This window comes from Dermacentor andersoni, chromosome 3 (genome assembly GCF_023375885.2).
Source record: "Dermacentor andersoni chromosome 3, qqDerAnde1_hic_scaffold, whole genome shotgun sequence".
Lineage (NCBI taxonomy): Eukaryota > Metazoa > Arthropoda > Arachnida > Ixodida > Ixodidae > Dermacentor > Dermacentor andersoni.
The window spans coordinates 149,737,113-149,761,405 of NC_092816.1; the positions used below are offsets into that span (position 1 = coordinate 149,737,113).

At 48.6% G+C, this 24,293-nt stretch overlaps 1 protein-coding gene across 1 annotated transcript in view; it reads left to right on the forward strand.

Annotated features, from left to right (window-relative positions):
* Nucleotides 1–12,726, forward strand: part of LOC129383019 (monocarboxylate transporter 1-like) — a 34,200-nt gene extending 21,474 nt beyond the window's left edge. Inside the window, exons 3-5 of the mRNA XM_055067205.1 lie at nt 2,429–2,771; nt 3,147–3,679; nt 11,915–12,726. Of these exons, the coding sequence (XP_054923180.1) occupies nt 2,429–2,771; nt 3,147–3,679; nt 11,915–12,051 (1,013 nt within the window). The 3' untranslated portion in view covers nt 12,052–12,726. The remainder of the gene's footprint in view (nt 1–2,428; nt 2,772–3,146; nt 3,680–11,914) is intronic.
* Nucleotides 12,727–24,293: the final 11,567 nt, after the last annotated feature.

Consider the following 24,293-nt stretch of genomic DNA (forward strand, 5'->3'; position numbering starts at 1 on the left):
CACATGAAGCTTAACCGTCCTGCTCGTTGAAGGAAGACAGCACTGGCGAGTCTGCGTTAACATTAGGGCGTCGCGCGCGCCGTAGGTAAGGAGCGAGGATGTGCACACAAAGGTATTTTCGCCGTTGCGGCCTCCTAGGCATTTCTTCGACAGTTGCGGGGGTGTTCGGCGTACATGAAGCATCCGGGCTTTCGAGATGGTTTTTTCCGGAGTGACAAACTGTTCACCGGACAGAGCGGTCGCGTAACACAACCTAGCGACTGTAACGACGCTGGCATAATGACGAGAGTCTGACAACAAACGGATGTCGAAGCTGACATGACGACGATGGAACGACCATGGTGGCCTGACGAAGAAGGTGTGACAACGGATGCCTAAAACGACCGTCTCACAACGACGCCACGGCCACGACGTAATTACAACGAAGGCATATTCACGATTGAACGTGCATGGATTAGATGATTGAATATAGATTTACTGGCAATGCGTGGCGCCATCATAACGTCGATGGTGGACGAAGGCAGTATGACGACGACGGCATGACAACAGGGTGAGGACAAAGAGATGGCGACGACTGTGTCACAAAAATTGAATAAAGATGACTGCAGCGCGAAGCATGCATTATATTGATGGCTTGACAATGACGGCATGAGGCGAGTCGCATGACGAAGCTGGAGTGACGACATTTGCACAACCACGTTAGCATGACGACAGCGTCATGACACTGGATGCATAATAGCAGCTGTCTCACGACGGAATAACTACGATGGCATAATCATGGCTGCATAATCACGACTGAAAGTGGACTACCATATTACGACGGATGACCAAAAAGCACTGACGTCGATAAAAAGACGAAGGCGGCATGGCGACGGGAGTGTGACGACAATGCGAAGACATTACTGAACTCATCATGATGGCAAAACGGCGGCATGGCGATCATGGCATGATAGTCGTGTCTAGTATGTGCGCCATTGCGCACGCACTAGACTCGCCTTTAGTGAGTCAGAACCGTGCAGCCACCATGACGTCGGGAAAGCGTGCTCGTCTCGCATTCCGGACGGCCAGGTTACATTCCCACCCAAACCGCAATGTACTGACTTTTCTTTTCAAAGCAATTCATTCACTTTGCCTACAGGGACCTGCGTGACAAATCTGACGTCTATCCGAGCATCTTTTTTTTGCTTTAACTCTTTGGGCCATCGGTCATTTTTGATGCCATCGCTCGGTCACGCTGTCAACGATCACGCCGTATTTTCGCGTAGTGAGACACGTAAAGCTTTCGCAATAATAACATAGCACTTTAGCAATCTAAGGCACAATTGCTTTCGGTGCGTGCGCGTTTAAATGACCCTCTTTCAGGTCAACGCTTTTGCGAGCAGTGCCATAAATGGCCTATGTATGTGCCACTCTTCAATTAACGTCTCGCCATATTGCTCCATTGTGTATGCGCCACTGGGTTTGCGGCCAGAGAGGGAACAATTCTCAGCGTTCGCACCGAGCTGCATGCCGCACATCTCGTTTCGCAGGACACGCGTGGACGTCTCGGCACGCGCCATATATGGCGCAGCTGGTGCAGAATAATGCGCAAGGGAGGAGGCCGACCGCCGCACGATGCGTTTCTCAGCGCATCCCGCGGCGCGCCCTGCATTTAGGAGGCCACGTGCAGGCTTCGCGGTGGTCCCGCTAGATGGCCCGCAGCCTTTGTAGCGAAAGGCGAGCACGAATCTCACTGCACTGTAGGCCTCATACAAATGCATTTCGGCGGCGGCAGTACGTTCTGTAGCTGCATTGCTTTAATACGAAGCGCATTATTCATCGTGAGACATTGGTCGACAGTCATCGTGAGATAGATTTTGCCGTTCTAGTTCTTCGTGGAAGATGTAAATTTAAATTGGACGTTGATCCAGCTGCGTAAAATAAAGGGCAGTCATAAATTCATTCAGCATAGGTAAATGAACGACTGCACCTGCAGCGCGTTCCTTTGGTGCTGCAGCAAAAAAAGCTTCTGTCCGTTTTGCCATGATATTGGTGTGTTATTTGATGATATGTCAAATAATAAGCCTGGAAGTCTAACGCAGCCAGCATCCGCTCAGTATAGTCGAGCAATAAGAATGCACAACCTACCTCCTCGATATTGACCTAATGAAACAGTAATTGCTTTACAAAACTTTTATCATTACCTTTGAATGTTACACGACAATAAATTTCTCACGTAAGTTAGAATACTCATTCATAAAGTTTCAAAAATCATGCTTAGCTCTAAGAAAATAGTAAGAGTATTATTTTATGTAATTTTGGATTCGTAGACATAGTTGCGTATCTTAAGCTTCACTAGTTAGTGCCGAGAATATTGCACTGAAGGGAAAATTTCCGGCTTGAGCAAACTTAAAGAGCAACGAAGAAAATGCACTGTTGTACCACGCAGGCTTGGGACATGGAATCTTCCTCACCTCTTCCACAGTATACACGCTACTACATTTTGTCAAGTACCGGACCATCGCCACATCATTCATTTTCATCGCATATGGCTTATCAGCTGTCGTCAGCCAATTCGTACTCACCGGGCTGATGAAATTTTATGACCTGAAAGGAGCATTGCTGTTGTACGGTGGAATTCTCTTGAACTCGTTCGTGATTGTTATGCTGGCCTGGAACCCTTCCCCAATCAGACTTCCTTGCAAACAAAACAGCCATGGATGTCTTGAAAATGCACTTCCCACGGAAAGGAATTATGGAGCAACTGGCGACGGCAACGCATCTTGGAAAAGGTAATGCAACCGCATTTTGACAGCTATTTAGATTATGGGATTTAAATGGTTGTATATCATACATCGAACGTCATAATGTCTGCTCGGAATAACCTCAGTAATCTTTGCCGCGAAATGCTTATTGCTGTTCGCCATGGAAGAGTTAATACAGTCGTTTTGTTTACATTAACCAGACATTCTTGCTTGCTGGTCAATATAATAACAATGGCAAAGTGACTCGTTGAAGCAGGATTTTATCACTGCTGTGACGTACGCTTGGCAAGATATAGCTCATTTCCGTATCTGTTGCTTCGCAAATACCGTAGCCTTAATTTGCATCCTTAATGCCACTTCAGCACAAATAATTTTACCTTGGTGCCCATTGTTTTATGGAAGCTCAGAAAACCGACGGTGCTCCGACCTCACGGACGAAGCGGCCCAGCCCGAGAGCAGCACCTTGAAGCATGTCCTGGCCCTCTTCAGCACGCCTTCATTTTACGTTCTGCTTGGAGCCATCCTTGTTGGAGACTACACTGGCGTCGAGTTCCTCAGTACAATCGTGGATTACGGAGTCGACAAAGGCTTCGAGCTTGGCAGCGCCCAACATTTGGTGACATTCTCTTCAGCAGGCCAACTTGTGGGCCGTATCATAGTTCCAGTGCTAGCGGACTGTGTGCCTTTCACCCGCCGACCGCTGTACGCGTTTAGTTTGGTGACATTTGGTGTGTGCATGATGACAATGCCACTAGTGGATCTTATCTTGCCGGCGCTAGCGTTAGCAACACTGGCGGGAGTGGCGCAGGGATACATCTTGTGCATCCGGTACGTGCTTCTCGCGGAATACCTGGGAGTGGAGAGGACGGCGGCCTCCAGTGGCATCGTCGGCGTCGCCATGGTTCCGATGTCCTTGGTCAGCCCAGTGATCATAGGTAACTGCACAACGAAATTGTTGCGTGCCTTGCTTGCGCGCTTGGTTGGTTTATCCAAGCATTGTGATTCGATTGTACTTCGTCATTACAAATATGGAAGAGGATCCTAACACACTAGCTGCCATGTTCACAGCAGGCACGCTTAACTCATTCTAAAGATTGCCTGCTGTCCAAGAACCCTAGACTGCGGGAGTACGCTGCTTTTGTTTCTTTAGGGGTGATAAATGTCTAGAATGACTGAACTATCTCTTTTCCGGATGGCATGAAGATACCTTTGAGATTCATTATTGTACAAGCTAGACAAATATTTTTTTAGTACGTAAAAATTAGGAAAACGTCTAAGTGCTACACACTGACGCGAAAAATGTACTGAAACCATTGTAAACTTCGGGATAGAGCATGAGTATTTCTCTTATTGGGACCAAAGTAGAACTGGTCAACGGGATCTGTGTAATAATATTTTCGCATGAAGGCCAACATACAAGCCGAGTTTTTAGGCTACAAAGTTCTTTTATAAACCAAAACTATGATATTAGTGAACGTGGATTTTTCACGGTAGAATTCCTGTGCGAATTGGACGCAATTTTCCCCGAATATCATGGCTTACAGAAGACTTATGAACAAACATTTTTCCGTAATTATTTGTCACATTCTGCACTGCAGCTATTTACATGAAACTTTTGGAGGCCACCAAGTTGTGGCCCACTTCCATGTCCTAAAATTATTTAGGATCGCACCGAATTCGTGGCACCCTATTTCCCGCACTCTAGTCCTTAGAATGCGCAAGTTGGAAAACTTAAATTTTGCTGCGCGCCCACTATCTACGGGTGCAGGCTACATATGATCCTATCTGTGAAGATAGGAGGAGCGTTAGAAGATAAAGAGACCGGATAGTGCCAGCTTACTTTTTCCGTGCCATATCACATAGAGAAAAGGGCTTTGCGATGGTCGTAGCTGAGCAAGCCCAATATTTCCTGCTTTTTCTGGTAGCTTGGGATATCGCCAGGGTGTTTGAAATATGCACCGCAATTATACATCCCCGCGACAATATTGCCACGGGGCAGATTTGGTGAAACGTAAGTGTATTTACAAGTATATGCAAGTTGAAGCAACACTAAATGCACAAGGTGGCTGCCCCAACCAGCCGCACGCTCTTCTCGACAAATCGTTGTCTTTTTTCCCAGTCATACTCTTACTATGCCCCACCGTTCCGTAACACCAGGCCCCTGTCGGAAAGCCGCCGTCTCGGCGGTAGCGTTTACGGGGGCGAAGTCGCGGTGAAGTAGGCTTTCGGCCTAGAAACGTGCACGACATCAGCGGGCGAAAGGGCAGACGATGAACCATAGTCCAGCGGGGACACTTCGTCATTTACACCGCCGAAATGGCGCAGTATCCTATGAGGCCTTGTGTAGTGCGGGCGAAGGGTTCATAGAAGAAGCGGAAGTGAGGGCAGAGATTGTAAGACTCAGAACGAAGTCGGCTCCGGGCCATGACGGGCTAACGAACAATATGCTCAGGAACTTAGACGATGATTCCATTAGTTATCTAACGAAGTACATGCAGGAAAGTTGCGATAAAGGCGAGCTCCCACAAACCCGGGAAGCCTCCGCAATTGGAAAACTTACGACCAATTTCCTTAACTTCATGCATGGGAAAATTGATGGAGCACGTCGTCCAGACCAGACTGATGGGCTTCAAGGAGCAGGGCGATCTGTGGACACATGAGATGGTCGGGTTCCGACCTCACTTGTGTACGCAGGACGTCATGCTCCAAATCAAACATGATATAATAGACTCAAGGTCTAGAGATGCAAAAGCAATTCTGGGACTGGGTCTCACGAATACTTTTGACAACGTAAAGCATGAGGTGGTCCTGGAATGGCTGAACAACAATAATGTAGGTAACGGGACATATCGATACATCAGGGACTTCCTGACGGGAAGAACTGCCTGCATGAGGTTCCAAACGCTGGAATCCCGCACAATTGAGCTTGGAGTAAGGGTACGCCCCAGGGATCAGTGCTGTCTCCCCTACTCTTCAACGTGGCTATGAGAGAACTGCCCGAGCAAATGGCAAAGCTCTAGTAATTAAAATTTACTATATATGTAAAATTTACTATATACTATATAAAATTTATATATATGTATATATATTTACTATATACTATACTATATATATATATGTAACGTGGTGGTGACGTTAAGAACACAGTAACAATACTGTGAAAGGCAAAACTAGATTTTTATTGGGCGAACCTGTGCCCACAAAACAGGCTACACTTATAGCACAACGAAAACGGCAAACACAGTCGGCGATCGTCGAAAATCTGATCAGCGGGTCAAGCGCGTCGGCTTTTATAGAGCAGTCGTCGAATGTTCCAGACTAATCGTTTGGACCCGCGTGCCTTCCACAAAGTTCTACACCATTCGCGTTACGCGATGAAATCAGATAACACAAGGTTCGGCGACAACAGACAGCCGGGTAGAAGCATCGATAACTTTCCAGAAACGTCGGATACATGCAGGCGCGTCCGTCGCTGTGCGATTACAGTTGTTAAGCGGCGAAACGTGGTCGCCCGATAAAGATAAGTACACGTGTCAATATGCGGATTATATAACCATCTGGGTCAACCGAGGAAGTGATTCAGCCGTCGAAAGCAGCTCCAGGCCGCCACCGACATCTTAGTCGATTACGCGGCCGAGAGAGGCCTAGCATGCTCGCCGCAGAAATCAGAATTGTTTATATACAATCCGAAACATTTAAGGTGCAAGGCACCGTCGGAGATCAAAATTAAAGTGGCGGGTAAGTTGGTACCAATAGTCGAGCAAATTAGAATCTTGGGCCTGATTCTCCAGTCACACGGCCACAATGGCGAGACCGTCAAGAGGCTGCAGAATCACGCAATACAGACCCTGAGCCTAATTAGGTGGGTGGCCAGCAAAGGCCGAGGGCTAAAGAAGAAAAATTTAATTAAACTAATACAGGCGTACATATTCAGCCGGGTGAGCTATGCAACGCCATACTTCGATTTGAAAGCGGTGGAAAGAGAAAAGATTGATTCTCTAATGAGAAAATGCGTAAAAGGAGCGCTTGGACTGCCCATGTGCACATCAACAGAGAGACTGATGGCTCTAGGAGCGCACAACACATGGGCAGAACTGGCAGAAGCGGTGCGAACCTCTCAAATTGAGAGACTTAGCACCACGAGGACAGGAAGAGCCATATTGGCTAAAGCTGGAATAAATCCGGACAGAGACCCCACCCAAAAGATGGAAGTAGATAGGGAAGTGAGAAAGAATCTGATTATCCCCCCACATCCAAAAAACATACACCCGGAACATAGCAAAGACAGGAGCCATAAACGAGCCGAAGCATTAAAAATTAGATTCGGTAAAATTTCGGAACGCGAGGTGTTCTATGTAGACGCGGCGGGAGGTAGCGGCAGTTTTACGATGGCAACGGCCATCAGCGGCCGGGGTATTCCCGTGACCGCTGTCACTCTGCGCGGGCGCAACATAGAAGTTGCCGAGGAAATTGCGATCGCATTAGCTTGCGCTGGAACGGACGCGAAATTTGTGATCAGTGACAGCAAAACTGCCATACAAAATTTTAGCAAGGGAAGGATCTCGCCCTTAGCGGCCAGAATCCTAGTCCAGAGAAAGTTAGATAGAAAAATTGAAGTAATTCGGACTCCGGCGCACGAAGCCGTTCCCGGCAACGAGGTGGCCCACGAGCTGGCTCGAGATCTCTACCGCCGAGCCGCTGCGGGGCCCCTCAATGACCGAGGGAGCGGAGAGCGCATGCTAAAATATGGGGAGATCGCGCATCATTATAGATTGGCTCGTAGACTGGTATCCCAACCAGACCCAAAATTAAACAACAGACAAGCAGTCTCGTGGAGACGACTACAAACTTCTACGTATCCACACCCGGTTATGGCGAACCACATGTTCCCCGAGGTCAGGAGCGATAGATGTAATCTTTGTGGGGCGAGACGGACCCTCGACCACATAATGTGAGAATTTCCGTACTCTCCCGGGGGAATGCACAAAATAGGTAGTAGAGACACCTGGGAGACCCTGCTGCGCAGCTCGGACTCTGAGCTCCAGCTCCGGCTCGTCCAACTGGCTGAAGAGGCTGCTGGGACCCAAGAACTCCCAGCGTGCATCTGAGGCGGGGGCACTCGCCCCGTGACCTGCGTGTCGGTGGGTGGGTAGATCACCTTATCCGTTGGACAGTAAAATTTATTGTATCTAGTATATGAAATCACAGAGGCCATACAGCAGCTCGAATAGGAATGACATGAAATATTTTTTCACTGGTTACCAACTCACTGTGGTATCATCGACGACGAACGTGGCGATCAAGCTGCTCGATCTGCTCATGTAAAGACAGTCGCCTATCGATGCCGCTGTCTGTCTAGGACAGATTCTGCAAGGAGGGTCCTCCTACTTGCATGCCGAGGCACTACATAAGAGCGGAATGAACCACATTATATGCACGCCCGTTTACACAACTTGGATCCTTCCTTAAGCCGTCGCCTTCCACCAAGACTTCTCCGAAGTGACGCGACCCTTTTGTGTAGGCTATAGTTTGGCATCGCGTTCACCAACACCAACGCGTTCCGCATAGGGATGGTTGACACCGCAGCATGTGGCGATTGCGTTGATGGGTAAATAATTTGGCGTGTTCTTTTTGTCAGTGTGCACAGTAGGGTGCCAAAGCAATTGCTTCCCGTCATGCCGCACCAGTTCAGCGACCAGCCTCTGTCAGAAGAAATAACTTTGCAATATCGACGCGACTTTATATAGCATCAAAACGCCGTGCCAGGGCTTATCCCCTTCTACAAATCGACCGGCCTGAGCAACTGCTTTGATTGAAACGCCTTTCATGTTACCTGGTCCTGTTTTTTTTTCTCTATCTCTCCTCTTCCCCTCTTTTCGATCCCTATATTGACCCCCAGCCAAATGCAAGGTACCAAACCGGGAAATCGTCTCTAGGTAACCTCCCTGCCTTTCTTCGGTTGCTCTCTCTATCTTTGGGGACCAAAGCTGTTAAGCAACTTTGGGTTAGAGTGCACGGCGTGACGACGACAGCATGACGAGAGCCAGATCACGAAACTAAGTAGAACTTGTAGCTGGGCGAGTTGGTTGGGATCTAATGAATACATTGTTGCGCCAAAAAAGGAAAATAATGACTTGGGAGGGAGAGTGCGAAACTACAGATTGAGCGCTGAACTTCAACTGATTTTCTTCTTAAAGCAAGGCAGAGAGAATGAACAAATGCGCATGCGTACATCAGTGTTGCCCAGAGTGATTACAGTGACGTTTTTAACAGTTGCAACTCGTTTTCAAACAGAAAAACAGACATATCACTAATACAACTCGTGCCTTTCTCTTTTATGTGAAATGCCTCCAAAAGTTCTCTTGCTAACGTATCAGAACTCCTACCGAGTATCTTTATCTCACGCAGTAGTGGCTGGCATCTGCCTTCCAGGCAAACCATGCAATGCGCAAGTAAATGCCCATTACCTTTGTTGAGTACAGACAATTCATGCTAGCGGGCCCGGTCATTAGCACATCTCCCTGTTTGTCCAATGTAGGATTTCGCACATTTCAGCGGTATCTCGTATATAACGCCCGTCGCACATTTCACGTACTGTCTAGTGCGCTTTTTCTGGCATCTTTACTTTTCGTCAACGGTTGCTATTATCCCTCAAGAGAAAAGTGTATAACAGCTGTGTCTTACCAGTACTCACGTACGGGGCCGCAACCTGGAAGCTTACGAAAAGGGTTCTACTCAAATTGAGGACGACGCAACGAACTATGGAAAGAAGAATGATGGGTGTAACGTTAAGGGATCGGAGAAGAGCAGATTGGGTGAGGCAACAAACGCGAGTTAATGGCATCTTAGTTGAAATCAAGAAATAGAAATGGAGCATGGGCAGCACATGTAATGAGGAAGAAAGATAACCGATGATCATTAAGGGTTGCGGACAGGATTCGAAGGGAACGGGAGCCTAGCAGGGGGCGGCAGAAAGTTAGGTGGGCGGATGAGATTAAGACGTTTGCAGGGACCACATGGCCACAAGTAGTACGTGACCGGGGTAGTTGGAGAAATATGGGAGAGGCCTTTGCCCTGCAGTGGACGTAACTAGGCTGATGAATATATATATATATATATATATATATATATATATATATATATATATATATATATTGCATTGCGGGATGAGGGCCATGGCCTCACAGCCCGGGGCCACGCGGCTGGCGTCCCCACAACATATATGCTTGTTGTAGAAGGTAAACTATTTAGCACAGAAAGAGTCTTGCGCCTCTTCATGCCATGGCACATCGCTGGTAGCCATAAGATTCAGAGTGCTCAATCCCAAAGCTGTTACTGCTTGACGCCCCACATGCGCTTAATTACTTGAGGTAATTTTCCCAGCCATGCTTTGGGGAGAAGTGCCCGTATGCATCTGTAAGGCAGTTTAGTCTACATCATTAAGGTACGCGTATGGTAGGATAGTAAGGTCTCCGCCAGCCATTTACTGAGCGGTAGTCCCAACGTAATGCGAGAACGTGAGTGGCAAGAAACACCCAAGACGTGGACGGTTCCGCAAGCGGAATAGAGCTATAAACAAGATCGCATCACGAGTTTAAATTTTCTGTCCTTACACCTTACCTTTATAGCTAATGCATGCATGGCCTGCTTTGGCAGAATTCTGCTTTCCCCGAAGCTTTCACTGAAAGGCTTCATTGTTCACTATATGGTTGCGTGCACGAAGCATAACGTTAATTCCCGCCAAACTTACTAGAGATGGAGCTTCGATTACGAGACGCACATGCGGTGCGTTTATTAGGCACAACACATAAGGCACACTGCAGTAACAAAATGTTTTAGAAGCTTGCCTTGAAAATTATAGAACGAATGAGCCATCGTTCGTATGTCTTAGCTTAGGTCCGAAGCGCGCATCATAGGAAACAGCATTGTCGACGTAAGTTATGACGAGCAAGCAGTGCACTTTGACCACCATCGTTTGGATCATTGTCTTAGGACGCAAAATACCGTTCCTTCTTCGTTCGTCTGAGCCAAGCAAAGTCTATTGTACTTTAACGAAGTAGTAAATGATGGAAGCGACTGCTGCATTTCGCACGTAATATTCAAACAATGCGTGTCGACATTCCGTGAGACTTCCAATTAGGGCACTACCGGATAATCGTCCCTCCAGCATCACTGTTGGGCCAACCTTCCTCCTACGCACCGAAACCATACCCGCCACTTCTCATTGCCTTCCGGTTGAAGACAAATACTTCCGAGAGAATGTATCTGTGAAAAAATTTAACACGTCTTCAAACAAACAAATTTCCCAAGGCACAGCCATCTGATACGTACGCTATGGTTAGCGTTTACTTCGTATGGTTCAATGTTTTATTTAAATGCTTGTTTTCATTGCCTGAACACTTATGTGCAGACTGTACAAAATATTTTCTCTCGCCCACCATTGGCCACGAATGCAGTGCGCTGAACTGAATGGTCATCAATGTATGTACATGCCCGTGTGCGTTTTCTTATTTCCCTATTTCTTTATGTCAATTGCATATATCAATTAAAGAGTAATTGTTATAGAATAGCGCAATACTGAAGTTGCCTACATTTCTAAAATTATCAAAAAAGCCAATCTATCAAAATCGCTCTCCGAATGATGACGGCTGTCATCGCTGTTGATAGAGCTGTCAGCATTTTACATATCGCCCAAGTGCACTCTTCCCTCCAACTAAATGACAAAACAAATAACTCAACGTTGAAGCGAATTACCTCCACGAAGCTAATTCGTTTGCGTGTAATTTTTCGGCTTTGTTGCAAATGAGGTCCGACAAAGATGAGGGACATCATTTGCTCAATCTTTTTGAAGATTTCTGGAAGTGCATGACATTAGGGCACAGTGATAGGGCACTATTCCTACACTCGGCATGATACACGCGAAATTGTAATTTGTGCGCGATTGTGCCCGGAATGTGCTAAGGTCCTGTATTATTTCACCATCCTCTATGCATTCCAAAACATGTCTTCCATCCGATAATTAGGCTATGCACCGTACTTTCCGCAGTAACCTCATTCATAAATTCATTTGTTTTATGTTTTCTCATTCATTCATTCATTCATTCATTCATTCATTCATTCATTCATTCATTCATTCATTCATTCATTCATTGTTTGTTCTATATATGCAGGACATTTTCGGGATGCAACCGGATCGTACGACAGCTACTACCAGATGCTGGGAATAATCAGCTTGGTCGCCGCTGTTTTCTTCGCAACGCACGATTTCTGCCAGAAGAAGAGTACAAGAGACGCTCACTCTCAATGAACGTTGTTTCAACCAGATGAGAAGTTGAGCTTACTTGCGGCATAAGCAGCAGGGATACTGAATGATGGTGCCATGAAGGACTGGCATGGTGGGTGTCAGCGTCGGTAAAAGGGTCCCTACATCGGGAAAAGCAAGCTTGTGTTCTTGAGTATCAGCGCATCAAACGTTACTGTTTCTGCTGCTTCCCCAGGCGTATGTTATATTACAGCGTAAGCTGTTATGGGCTCATTCCAATACCCGTTTCGGTTGTCGATGGTGTCCCCCTTAGCAGCCGTCGCCACCAGTGTCCCGTCTCCGTAACAGACATCACCGGGAATGAGAAAAAGGGTTTCCAGTTCCCACCGAGACGGAGCCCAGGTCCACTGCGTGGGAGTCAGCTGCTCTGCCAGCGAGCCACGAGTGCACTTGCCAGCATGCAGCCGAAAATTGCCCTTCAAACAGGTCCTAGCGCGCCAGGAAACACGTGACATGCGCGCCGCATAGAGTCGATACATGCACATTTTGCATCGCAGTTGCATATCACTAGGCCAGATAGAACGCCATGTAGCTGGTAAAGAAGGTTTCAGGAAGAAAAAGAAGTTATCGTGCACCTGATTAAATCAAGCTGCCTACGTGACTATGTCACTACCGCGCTTTAAAGGGGGTGTCAATAAATTATCAACATCAGTAGTATCATGTCCTGCCAATTGCCTTGAGAGGTGATATGCGCGCCGCGTGGCGCCTATACGTGCTCCATTTGTATTGCACTTGCATATTATTATACCAGGTGGCACGCCATGTAGCAGTTTCATATGCAGCGGTACAAGACAGATAGAGAAATCACGAGAAAAAAGAAAGATTATGGAGATTTATAAGTACATAAGTAATGAAAAACTTGTATGGCATACCTCATTAACTTACGCAAGCTAGGTGATTGTCACAGTCCCGTTTCAAAGGGAATGCCATTAAAAAAATCATCATCATCATTAGCATCGTATCGTGCCATTTGACACGCGATGTAGCATACGCGCCGTGTAGCGCCGATACGTACAAATTTTCCATTGCAGTTGCGTTGTATTCCAACAGGTGTCCCAACATGTAAAAATTGCATATAGCACTTGCATGCTACAACTGCATGGACCTGGTTAGCTCAAGCAGGCTTGGTGACTATTTGTCACCAGGCAGTTTCCAAGGGGATGCCAATAAACCATCATTATTATCATAATGAACAGCAACGTGTCATGCCACGGATCAAGGCATGTGGCATGTGCGACACGTAGTCTGAATACCTGTGTTTGCTATTCAGTGCACTTTATGGCACCTCCTCGTAACGTAGGTACCGCTACTGAAGAAGTGAATCGCAAAGTTATACGCGCGCAGTTGCAAGGGGGAAATATCGGTCTCAGCAGACCCCTCTGCAGAGAGCAGGACAAGCCGCAGCCCAAGCCGCAGCTCGCCCTTGACACCACGCAGGCAGTTCAGATCGCTCTGGTGAAAAGGACGCGAAGAGACTTCGACGCGAAGACCATGTAGTGAGTGGTGCCGAAAATTGAGCTCCTCTGAAACCACTCCTCCAGATTACACTGGGACTGTGTTACATGCGCCGCGCAGGCTGATGACATTTTTATTTGCACTTTAGCTATCTTCCTTGGCCCTTCCAGATCAAGCTGTAACCTATGAGTGTAATGGCAACAGTAACAGGGATGGGTTGCGTTAGACCATAATATTTCAGCCGCATCTTTTATTTCAGATATATCAAAGCGATAAACAAGTTTGCGTGGCGCATATTGTTGCTTAAGCGCGTAAATTGTAAGAAAATGCGAAAAACATTCACTAGAATGTCGCGGACTTTTCATAGAAAGTGTCCGTTTTATCAGGAGCATTCAATGCTTCTTTCTTTTCTAGTCACGAAACTCTTGCGTAACGCAATGTGAGCGTTTCATCAGTTTCACATAGCCGCCGCAGTGGACGCACCACGCTGATGGCGTAGGCACAATGACATCGTTACGGATGGCGGACTGAGGTCCTGGGCGTTCTGTGCGTACGTCTGCTGCCACGCAAGGGTGAACTGTCATCACCGGATTGTGCACATTATCAATGTAACGTGAAACTAACCGCTACGTGTCTGTGCAATGCTCCAAACTGAAACGCGAACAATTGAGAACCGAACCTTTCTGCGGCGAGGAACTCTCAGCTTCAATTTTGACTGGAAGCACACTGGCAAGTGCGAAAAAACTAATTGATGCCGCGGATATTAATTTGTGCAAGCATGCACATAGTGAACGCAAATATTGGCGTCAGCGTAACGTTACCAATGAAACAAATGCCAGTCCGAAAGTTCTTGAAGCAGTGCGGGCTTGCGCACTTGTCTAAGCCGCAAGAAGAGCCTCTTGCAGTGACATAATATATAGGGTTTTCATGAAATTTGTTTGCAATTCACTTAAAAGAGCGGAGCCGAGTTTATTCAATGGCTTTCTCTTTGTTGCTTTCAAGACCATCATACATTTGAAGATGACTCAGAATAGTTAGGAAAGTATGGAAATTCAGGTAATTCCCTATTTAAAGGCCAACTGCAACGAAATTTCACTTGGGCTAAGTTGCCTATGTACGTTTAGCAGAGATATGTTATCAATGTAATCTTGATAATGTATATTATCAATGTAATAGGCGCCTCAGCAGACGACGCTTGCGCCTGGCTTTGAGCGGTAGTGGTGCGGATACGCGGATAGTTTCAGAAGCATACAGGATTGCTGATCTCTCCGTTGCGTATAGGCGCCCAAGATCACTGAAAATTCGCAAATCGATGGGTGTCTCTCTCGCCACGCTTTCTCACTCCGCGAGTGATTTTATCTCTCACGATAATGCCCACGCGTTGCCTGGCCGTCGGGTGCTTGAACACATACTCGAAGGCGAGCAATGGCTGGGTAGCGCACAACGCTGCGTAGAGGAACGCGGAACTGATCTTTCCTGTCCCAGCTTTCAGAGCTTAAGCTGCAGGCAAGCGCAAAAGGCAAGTACTATGCGGACCAGCTAACGCAAACAAAGCAACCAAGATTCTGAATGGTGTTCAAGAAGTCGTGGGGCGAGGTAGTGTTTAATTGAGCGTCACAAGTTTGCGGCATGAGGTGATTATATATCTTCAATCGTGTTTTTTACTGGTTGTAACAACGTGTCAGTATTTCGTATTATTCGCGGTGCCTCCAGGATACAAAAGCGGCAATGGGCACACCAACGCTAGAACCTGGATTGGTGCATGGGTTGGGGCTCCCCGAAGCTCTTACCCAGGGACTGGCCTGGTTCTGCTTTGATGCCCCCGCTGCCCTTTGGGCGCCCTGAAGATCTGTGCTGCCTGTTTTAATATAATATGAGGTGCTGCCTGAGGCCTGGTTTGCGGGTCCCATGTGCCCTCCTTGAGCAGTACTTGTAAAAAATCCAGTCTATCGTAACTACTAAAAAAGCAACCAGCAAGACAAAAGGGCCTGCGTCTTCTGCTACACCAGTCAGAACCTTGCCTACAAAGCATGCAGGCTGCAGTTCACGAAGCTGTACAAGCTACATTTCATGAGCACAGTCACTTGCCTGTGCAAGATCTGCTTGCTAAACACTTTCTCGTAATGACTGTAAGTATTATAATCTGCGGTGGCGCACGAAAAAAAAAAAGCTCCATTCTGTCGCGATATGCTCGAGCGGGAATTTCCTCTAGTGCATCTTCGATGCTTCTCGCGCGTCTCTACATTGGCCGCGTCGAAGTATACGATAACACAGCACCAGAAATGCTGCCAGCAGGAACTTCACGGCGGATTTGTCACGAAGGATTGCGCGACGCGTAGGGCATGGCGTAGAGGCGGTGGCAAGCCATGCAGGAATGCGATGCCACCAGAGCGAAATCGGTGGAACTTTACAACGTCCTGAGTCCGGCCCAGGGTCGTCCGGCCTATCTGGCCGTGACTTAGGCGCACTTTGCGCCGAGCCCACTGCAGTGCCGAGCGTCATACAATTCTCATCCTTTAATATCGATGGCGGTACCCTTGTGATGAATGAAATCTCATGCCGGAGACGCTAATATCGTTAAACGGTTACCATGCGTAACCTAGGGGGCGTAACTTAGTGGGCGTAAAACTTGGCCCGCAGCCACCGTATCAGCGCGGCAATCAGTTGTTACCGCAACACAAGCGCACAAGTGCGCGTCGAGCGAGCGCTTTGTTGTGTCTCGAAAGCGGAAACTCAACACGCTTGATTCAGTGAAATTGAACTGTGCTGCTGCCAGCCAAGCTAGCGCCTGATCCATTCTGCTCCAGTGACTCAGGCTTGAGGGATAGGATATGTTCCAGGCACGTGCTCAGAGTAGGGGAGGGGGGCGGGATCCCCCGCCCTCCCTCTGAAATTAAGCGGCATAACTCCCCCTTTCCCGTCCCCTTACGCCGCCACTGCTCACACACGTTCCTAAAGGCCGATCCACACGACGGACCAAGTCTGCGGGCCGATCGGTCACGTGATGCGACGTCACGGCCCGCCGCGGTCCGGTCCGCCGGAGGCACATCCACACGGCGGACCGAAATAGCAGACGGCAAGCAGACCAACCAGCTACACTCTCGGCCAGACTGTTATCATTGTTATTCCGGCTCCAGTCCCACAAAGCCGGGAACTGCTCAACGAGGGATGCAAAACAAAAAAAACCTCCTTGTCACTCCAAGAGGACACGGTGTTTGAAAAATATATCTGCTGCACGCACGTGTAACGGGAACAGCGTACATGAAACGACTGGCTTGACTGGCTTTTGCTGAGCCGAAAACTAGATTGGATTTGACTGAAAACACCCCGTTGCCGGACAACACTCGTTGGCTACGCCAAAATCGCTGCGGTTTGCATGCGGTCCGCCGCCAAAACTGAAGCGGGAAAAGCCTCGGCGATTTGTTGGACGACGAGGGCCGCGCTCTTGCGCGGGCCAACGGCGGCTCGCACGAACTTGTGACGTCCTATCACGTGATGCGCGGACCGCGGTCGAAAAGAGCAATTTGGTCCGGCGTGTGGATCGGCTTTAAAGCACCGACAGAGAAATCTATTCCGCGGTCGACATTTTGCTGCATTTTGCAGCGAAAGCTGTATATGACTAACCTTAGGTAGTTTCTTTGGCATCCCTCAACAGAAAAAATAATAATGTGGGCCGACCCTGGTGAATAGTGCAAAAAGGGTCCAAGCTCAATGGCACATGCCCCCGTGGGCTCGAGAGAGAGAGAGAGAGAGTAAACTTTATTAAGAGAAAGCAGTTTCGTCGGCTGGGCCTAGGCCTCCCTCGATGGTATGTCGAGGTCTTGCTGCTTCGTAGGCCTGCAGGTAGCCTAGAGTTGGTCGTCGAGATGGGAACTGTGCAGGGCGGCGAGCCATCTCGACGAGAGAGAGAGAATGTAGAGGAAAGGCAGGGAGGTCAACCAGATATGGGTCTCCGGTTTGCTACCCTACACTGGGGATGGCGGATAGGAGTTAGAAAGATGACAGAGAGAAAACCACTAAAAAAGAAAAAAAGGTCAAACGCACACATGGAAACGAACAAACAAAAGGCGTTCCAGTTAAAGGCGTTCGCAAAGGCCCGTAGATCGAAAAAAGCGCAATAGCGCTTGCACGGCCTTCTTCTGTGATGTTAGCTCCCTTCGATCTTGTAAAATTCTTTTTTCGGATAGCGGTTGGTCGTCCAGTTGGTCAAGTTCATGGCAAAGGCATTGCCTCTGTGGACCGTACGGCGGGCAGGCGCACAATATATGGTCAATTGATTCTTCATGGCCGCAGCGGTCACAGGTTGGGGTGTCGGTCATCCCTGTGCGGAACGCATAGCCTTTGGTAAAGGCAACGCCCAACCACAGTCGATGCAAAAGCGTGGGGTCTCCACGGCGAAGCTGTGAAGGCGCTCGAAGGCATTATGTTGGATCAAGTGAGTACAGTCGCGTAATCTTAAAAGGGGGTAATTCCATTGTGACATAGTGTACTGCCGAGCAAGCAGGCGGAGCTACGATGCTGCGTGAGTTCTGGAAAGTGGAATTGGTACGTGGTGCTCCTCAGTATAGGCTGAACGGGCAGCTTTATCGGCCCGTTCATTGCCGATAATCACGCAGTGACTTGTAAGTCATTGGAAAGGAATTTTATCGCCTGCATCACTTATATGGTGTAACGTCTCTGTATTGTGAAATATTAGCTGTTCTTGCTGTCCGCGTCGTAAAGGTGACAGCAGAGACTGCAGTGCCGCCTTAGAATCACAGAATATCGTGCACTTGTGTGGCTGTTCATTACCAATATATTGAAGGGCACTAAAGATCGCTGCGAGCTCTGCTGCCGTCGACGTTGTCGCGTGAGTCATCTTAAATTTGATTGTTGTGACTGTCGCTGGTATCACGATTGCCGCCGCGGAGCTGTTTGGCAAGACAGATCCATCAGTGTAGATGTGTGTAGAATCACGGTAGTTCTCGTACAGAAATAGTAGCGTGAGCTGTTTAAGGGCTGGTGATGATAGATCAGCTTTTTTCGTGATGCCAGGTATTGTAAGATTGATTTTGGGCTGAGCCAGGCACCATGGAGGAACCGAAGGTCTCGCAGCCGGAGTGCAACAAGTTGGCTTGTTGCCTTGATTCATCTTGTGCGGTAATTGTTTGGCTGAATGATGTGCGAGGTCTGTCCGCTGGTAGATAGGCTAAGTGGTGACGAGGAGTCCTGGTTAGATGCCTTATATGGGTCCTGAGCACTTCAATTTCAATGTGGGTCTTCACAGAGTGGTCTCTAGCGATTGTTATCGTAGCCGCTGTTGATGCACTCTGAGGCAGGTCTAGACAGATCCGGAGCGCTTGAGCTTGAACACTTTGTATTGTAGGTAGATTCGTTTTACCTGTGTGGGTTATTGCTGGCAAGCTGTATCGCAGAAAACCTAGAAAAGGCACCCTGTACAGTTGTAACATGACACTTGTCGAAATTCTCTAAGTCTTGGCAGTGAAAAACTTGAACAGGTGGCAGATGCCTGTCAACCGTGTTTTCACGTATGATACGTGAGAGCTCCATGATTAGTCCCTGTCGATTATGACGCCTAGAAACTTGTGCGATCGGATATGTGGTATTTGGCCATTTATCATTACGCCGTAGTTTGTAATGGGTTTGCGCGTAAATGGCACTAGTGCGCATTTCTTGGGGGAAATTTCCAAGCCTCGATTACGGAGGTTGATAGCAGTTTGGGTGGCAGCTCTCTGAATTCTCGCTCGCAACTGTAGGCGTGTTACTGCAGACGTCCATATGCAGATGTCATGCGCGTACATTGAAAACCTCTCTGTACTTGGCACGTGCTCAAGGAGAGCAATTAGTGTTAGATAAAATAATACAGGGCTAAGTACACCGCCTTGGGGGACGCCGCGGCAGCTATAATGTAGAGAAGTATGGTCCTTCTCGGTGCTTACAAAAAAGGATCACACGGAGAGATAGCTCCGTATGCATTGAAACATCCGACCACCCACTCCTACTTCTGTGAGAGTAGAGAGGATCACTTCATGCGTAACGTTGTCATATGCCCCTTTGACGTCGATGAAAAAAGAAGCGCAGAGACGCCTACGGCATTTCTCATGCTGAATGTAGGTGACCAGGTCGACGACGTTATCGATCGATGATCGACCACGTCGAAAGCCCGCCATGGCATCCAGGTAGGTGTTGTGGTACTCCAAGTACCACTCCAGGAGTCCTCGGACCATCCTCTCCATTACTTTGCCGACACAGCTTACCAAAGCGATCGGGCGATATGACGATAGTTCCAACGGCGACTTGCCAGGCTTCAGCAGTGGAACAAGGCGACTTGTCTTCCAGCTTGTTGGTAGCGTTCCATCTCTCCAAGATTCATTGTACACCACAAGGAGAGCACCTCTCGCTCGCTCACCCAGATGACACAGAGCTCGGTAGGAAATTCCATCAGGTCCTGGCGCTGATGTACGGCTACACAAAGATAATGCTGCCTTGAGTTCATGGATTGAGAATGGTAGATCCATGCGGCGATCACATGGTGGCGGACTCGAACACCAAGACCTCAATTCCGTGACCCTTTCATCTCGACTAAAGGGTAACGGAATTAACGTCTTGGTATTGATGTTTCGACTCCCATAGCATGTGGGGAGTTTTGCGGATTGAGTTTTACAGATCTTGCACTTGGGGCTTGGGTAGATGTCGTGGTACACGATGTGATAGCGTGTGAGGTAGGGGTATGTATTGGTCTGTAACAGGCGAGGGGTGGTTGCCTGTGTTATGTTTAACTTCTGGTGCGACGACGACGACGAAGTGTTTTTGACACAGAGCTGTTCTTCCTTGCTCCAGTTTTATTTCTGTGAAAATCTAAGTTCATCCGCTGATCCTCGCTCCCTGCTCGGTCGTGATGGAAGTGGACGACCCCGCACGTCTGCCGGCGACGGCGGCGTCAGCGGCGGCTGCCTCCAGAAAGCGGAACGGTCAGCAGAGCGACAGCGACAGCGAGGACACCCATGTCTACTCTCTCAGCAGCGAGGACACTTCCGATGACGACTTCCAGCTGGTGCAGAGCCGCAGAGCGAAGAGAAGAAACACCAGGACGTCCTCATCATCAAGCACGCAAACAGTAAGACACACGCAGAGGCCGGACGCCAATACCATCATATTCGTGCCCTTGCTTCCCACCGTCAACATGAAGCTACTCAACACGCAATCTGTGTCGATGTCACTGGAAGCCCTGGTGCCAAATGAAATATCGGACATTCGAGTCAACACTCGGAAAAATCTACTGGCGGTTGATGTCCAACATGCGGCTGCTCTGAACACTCTACGCAGCGTAACGGACATCGATGGCATTCAGGTGCGCTCTTACATACCTCTGGGATCTGACGTAGTCTGTGGCGTTATCTACGACGTAGACGTCGCCATCCTTAATAACGACTTGCCGATTCTTATCAAGCCAGCCAAAGATGAGGTCATTGTTGATGTCAAGCGGCTAGGCAGTTCACGCTGCGTGAAGATTGCATTCAAGGGTAAATATATACCCTCGCATGTTAAGGTGGGACACTTCAGACATGCAGTGCGGCCTTTCATTGCGAAACCTCTTCAGTGCCGCAAATGCATGAGACTGGGACACGTGAGCAGCGTCTGCGAAAATCAGGCAGCATGCACCCGTTGCGCCGAGCCCCACGCTGCAGATAAATGTGGCGCGACTGTAATGAAATGTTCAAACTGCGGAGGGTCACACGAAGCTTCCTCGAGGAAATGCCCGCATATTAAGAAGGAAATGGCTATCTTGAAAGAGATGGCGAGAGATCATTCATCTCATCGCGAAGCAGCCGAAAAAGTCAGGAAGCGACGTTCCCGTCGCCGGCGCCCCTCAATGAAGGCTGTTGTCTCTGCGACGCGCATGCCACTTCCTACAACACCTCCTCCTCCTCTGCCGCCCGGGCCAGACACTGTCGAAAGGACCGCGAAGAACAACGCAACTGAGAGGACCACACCTGCAGAATCTTGGCCGGCTCTACCGAAACGACAGCATCCACCGACAGAATCGCAGCAACATTTTGCTGGACAACCCCCGAAGTCTACTGTCAGTGATTTGTGCGACCAAGACAAGCAGGTGGCTGATATGCTGCAATCGCTAATTAATACAATGCGCATCATACTGAACAAGCTGCAAACCCCAGCAGCTCGAAGTGCTCTGCAAATACTAGATGCACTAAATCCAGTGCTTGCTAGCATCGTTTAAGCATCATGGCTCGACCAGTAGTCCCCTTCCGCACTGAAGTTAAAAGTGCGTCGATCTTTCAGTGGAATGCTAGGGGTCTAAGGACCCGCATAGCAGACTTTCGCCAATTCATTTTTACAAATCGCTTTCCCATACTGGTCATTTGCGAACCAAATACATCAACTCCACTCAGACTGTCCGGTTACGAATCTTTCGTCTCGTCCACATGCGGTGCGAGCACGAAAGTAATCATCTACATCCGCACGGACTTTACATATGTCGCTAACGCGGTAGAGCCCCACGACGACAACCAATATGTCTGCCTGAATATCCAAAAGAAAGATGTGTCATTCACACTCATTGGAGCCTACATATCCCCAGCGGGTCACTTTGACGGCGAACGACTCAAGAAAATATTACTGATGAACAATGGCCCCTGGGTTATTACAGGTGACTTCAATGCGCATCACCAGCTATGGGGAAGCACTAAAATTGATTCCAAAGGCAGGAGTCTCGCCTCCTTTGCTGCCGACCATGATTTGTGCTGTGTGAATGACGGCAGCCCTACGTTTTTGCGGGGCACCACCTATAGTAGCTGCTTGGACTTAACATTGGTGTCACGGCACTTTGCCTCGAGCGTCCACTGGTTTACGGACATTGAAACACATGGAAGTGACCATATTCCAACATACATAAAGATCAGAGGAGTTGAGCAACGCTCTTCTACTGTCTTGCGTATAGTTGATTGGACAAAGTTTAAGAAGGATATGGATGACGCATGTCGAGAAGGCCTTTCACACACTATCCAAGATGCAATCGCAGAGACATTGAAAACATCCATCTGCTCGCTCACAAGGTCGGCAAGGCGAACAGACTTGGATATGGAACTGGAGAGGCTTCGTGCGGAACGCCGACGGGCGGAGAGGAGGTATCGGCGCACGAAGTCCGTCTTGGATCTGAGGGCTTCACGACGCATACAGAAGAAAGTACAGCGTCGTATAGATAAACTGGATGACAAGCGATGGAAAACTTTCTGTCAGTCGCTTGATCCCCGAAAATCGCTCTCGCACATATGGAGAACTGTTAGGGGACTTCGCTCATCTCCGCATCAAAGGAAGCCCTTTGCTGCTCTGGCCCTATACAAACTCCGCTCGGAACTTCAAGTGGCTGAAGAGTTCTGTGCACGGATTGCTGGGTCCGCGGCCACCATTACTGACGCAGCATTGAATGACATCCCTGAGGCACGTGTACCAGAAATGAACGTGCTCTTTTCACTCGAAGAGCTCGATGCTGCGTTGGCGACCTGCAGGCGTTCGTCGTCACCAGGACCTGATGGCATCACGTATGCTGCCCTATGCCACCTTGGACATGACGCACGTGATGAGCTGCTCAGCTACTACAATGAGTCTTGGCAGTACGGCGCCGTTCCTAGACAATGGAAATCAAGCCGCTTGATCCCCATTCTGAAACCTGGAAAGTCTCCGCTTGAGCTCTCATCCTACCGTCCGACTGCGCTTTCGAGCTGCGTCGGTAAAGTGATGGAAAGAATGATTCTCGCTCGCTTGGAATGGTACCTAGAGCGATTCAACATCTATCCGGACGCCATGACGGGCTTTCGTCGAGGTCGCTCGTCCATCGACAACGTCATTGACATCGTAACCTGGGTCCAAAATCAAAAAAGCCTCAAGCGCCTATCAGTGGCACTTTTTCTAGATAATAAAGGAGCATACGACAACGTCGCCCATGAGGCCATACTGAACTCGCTTGAGGCTATTGGAGTTGGTGGCCGGATGTATCAATGGATTCGGGACTATTTAACTGAGAGGTGCTTTTTCTTACAGACTGAAGACGGCCCAACTTCGGAACATTACATCAGGCGTGGTGTGCCGCAAGGTGGAGTGTTGAGCCCCATTCTGTTCAACCTCGTCTTGGTAGGACTAGCGGAGTACCTACCGCGGTCAGTTCACGTCTCAATATACGCCGACGACATTTGCATCTGGGCTTCTGCGGTGACTCGACCTCAGGTACGAGCCAGGCTTCAGCGGGCGGCAACCATGACGGCGTCTTATCTACGAGAACAAGGCCTCAGCGTGTCTACTGAAAAGTGCGCATTGGTTGGCTTTACGCGCAAACAAATGTCATCGTATCCTGTTTCAATCAATGGTCAAGCGGTATCCTATTCTAAGACACATCGCTTTCTGGGTGTAATCATTGACCGCAACCTCTCGTGGAGCCCTCACTGCGTCTATCTAAAGAAGAAATTGGTTGCCATTGCTCAGGTCTTTAAATTTCTCTGCGGCAAAAACTGGGGTACACCAGTCCGTTCTATGATGCAGCTCTACAGGGTACTGTTTCTCGGACTCCTACGTTACAGTCTACCAGTGTTGTCAAATGCATGCAAGACGAACTTTCGCGCCTTGGAGAGCATACAAGGGCAAGCCCTACGCACGTGTTTAGGGCTGCTTCGGTGCACGTCAACAGCAGCAACAATTGCCATCGCTGGGGACCATATGATCCAGACACACGTAGTGTTCGACTCTCTCAGAGCGCA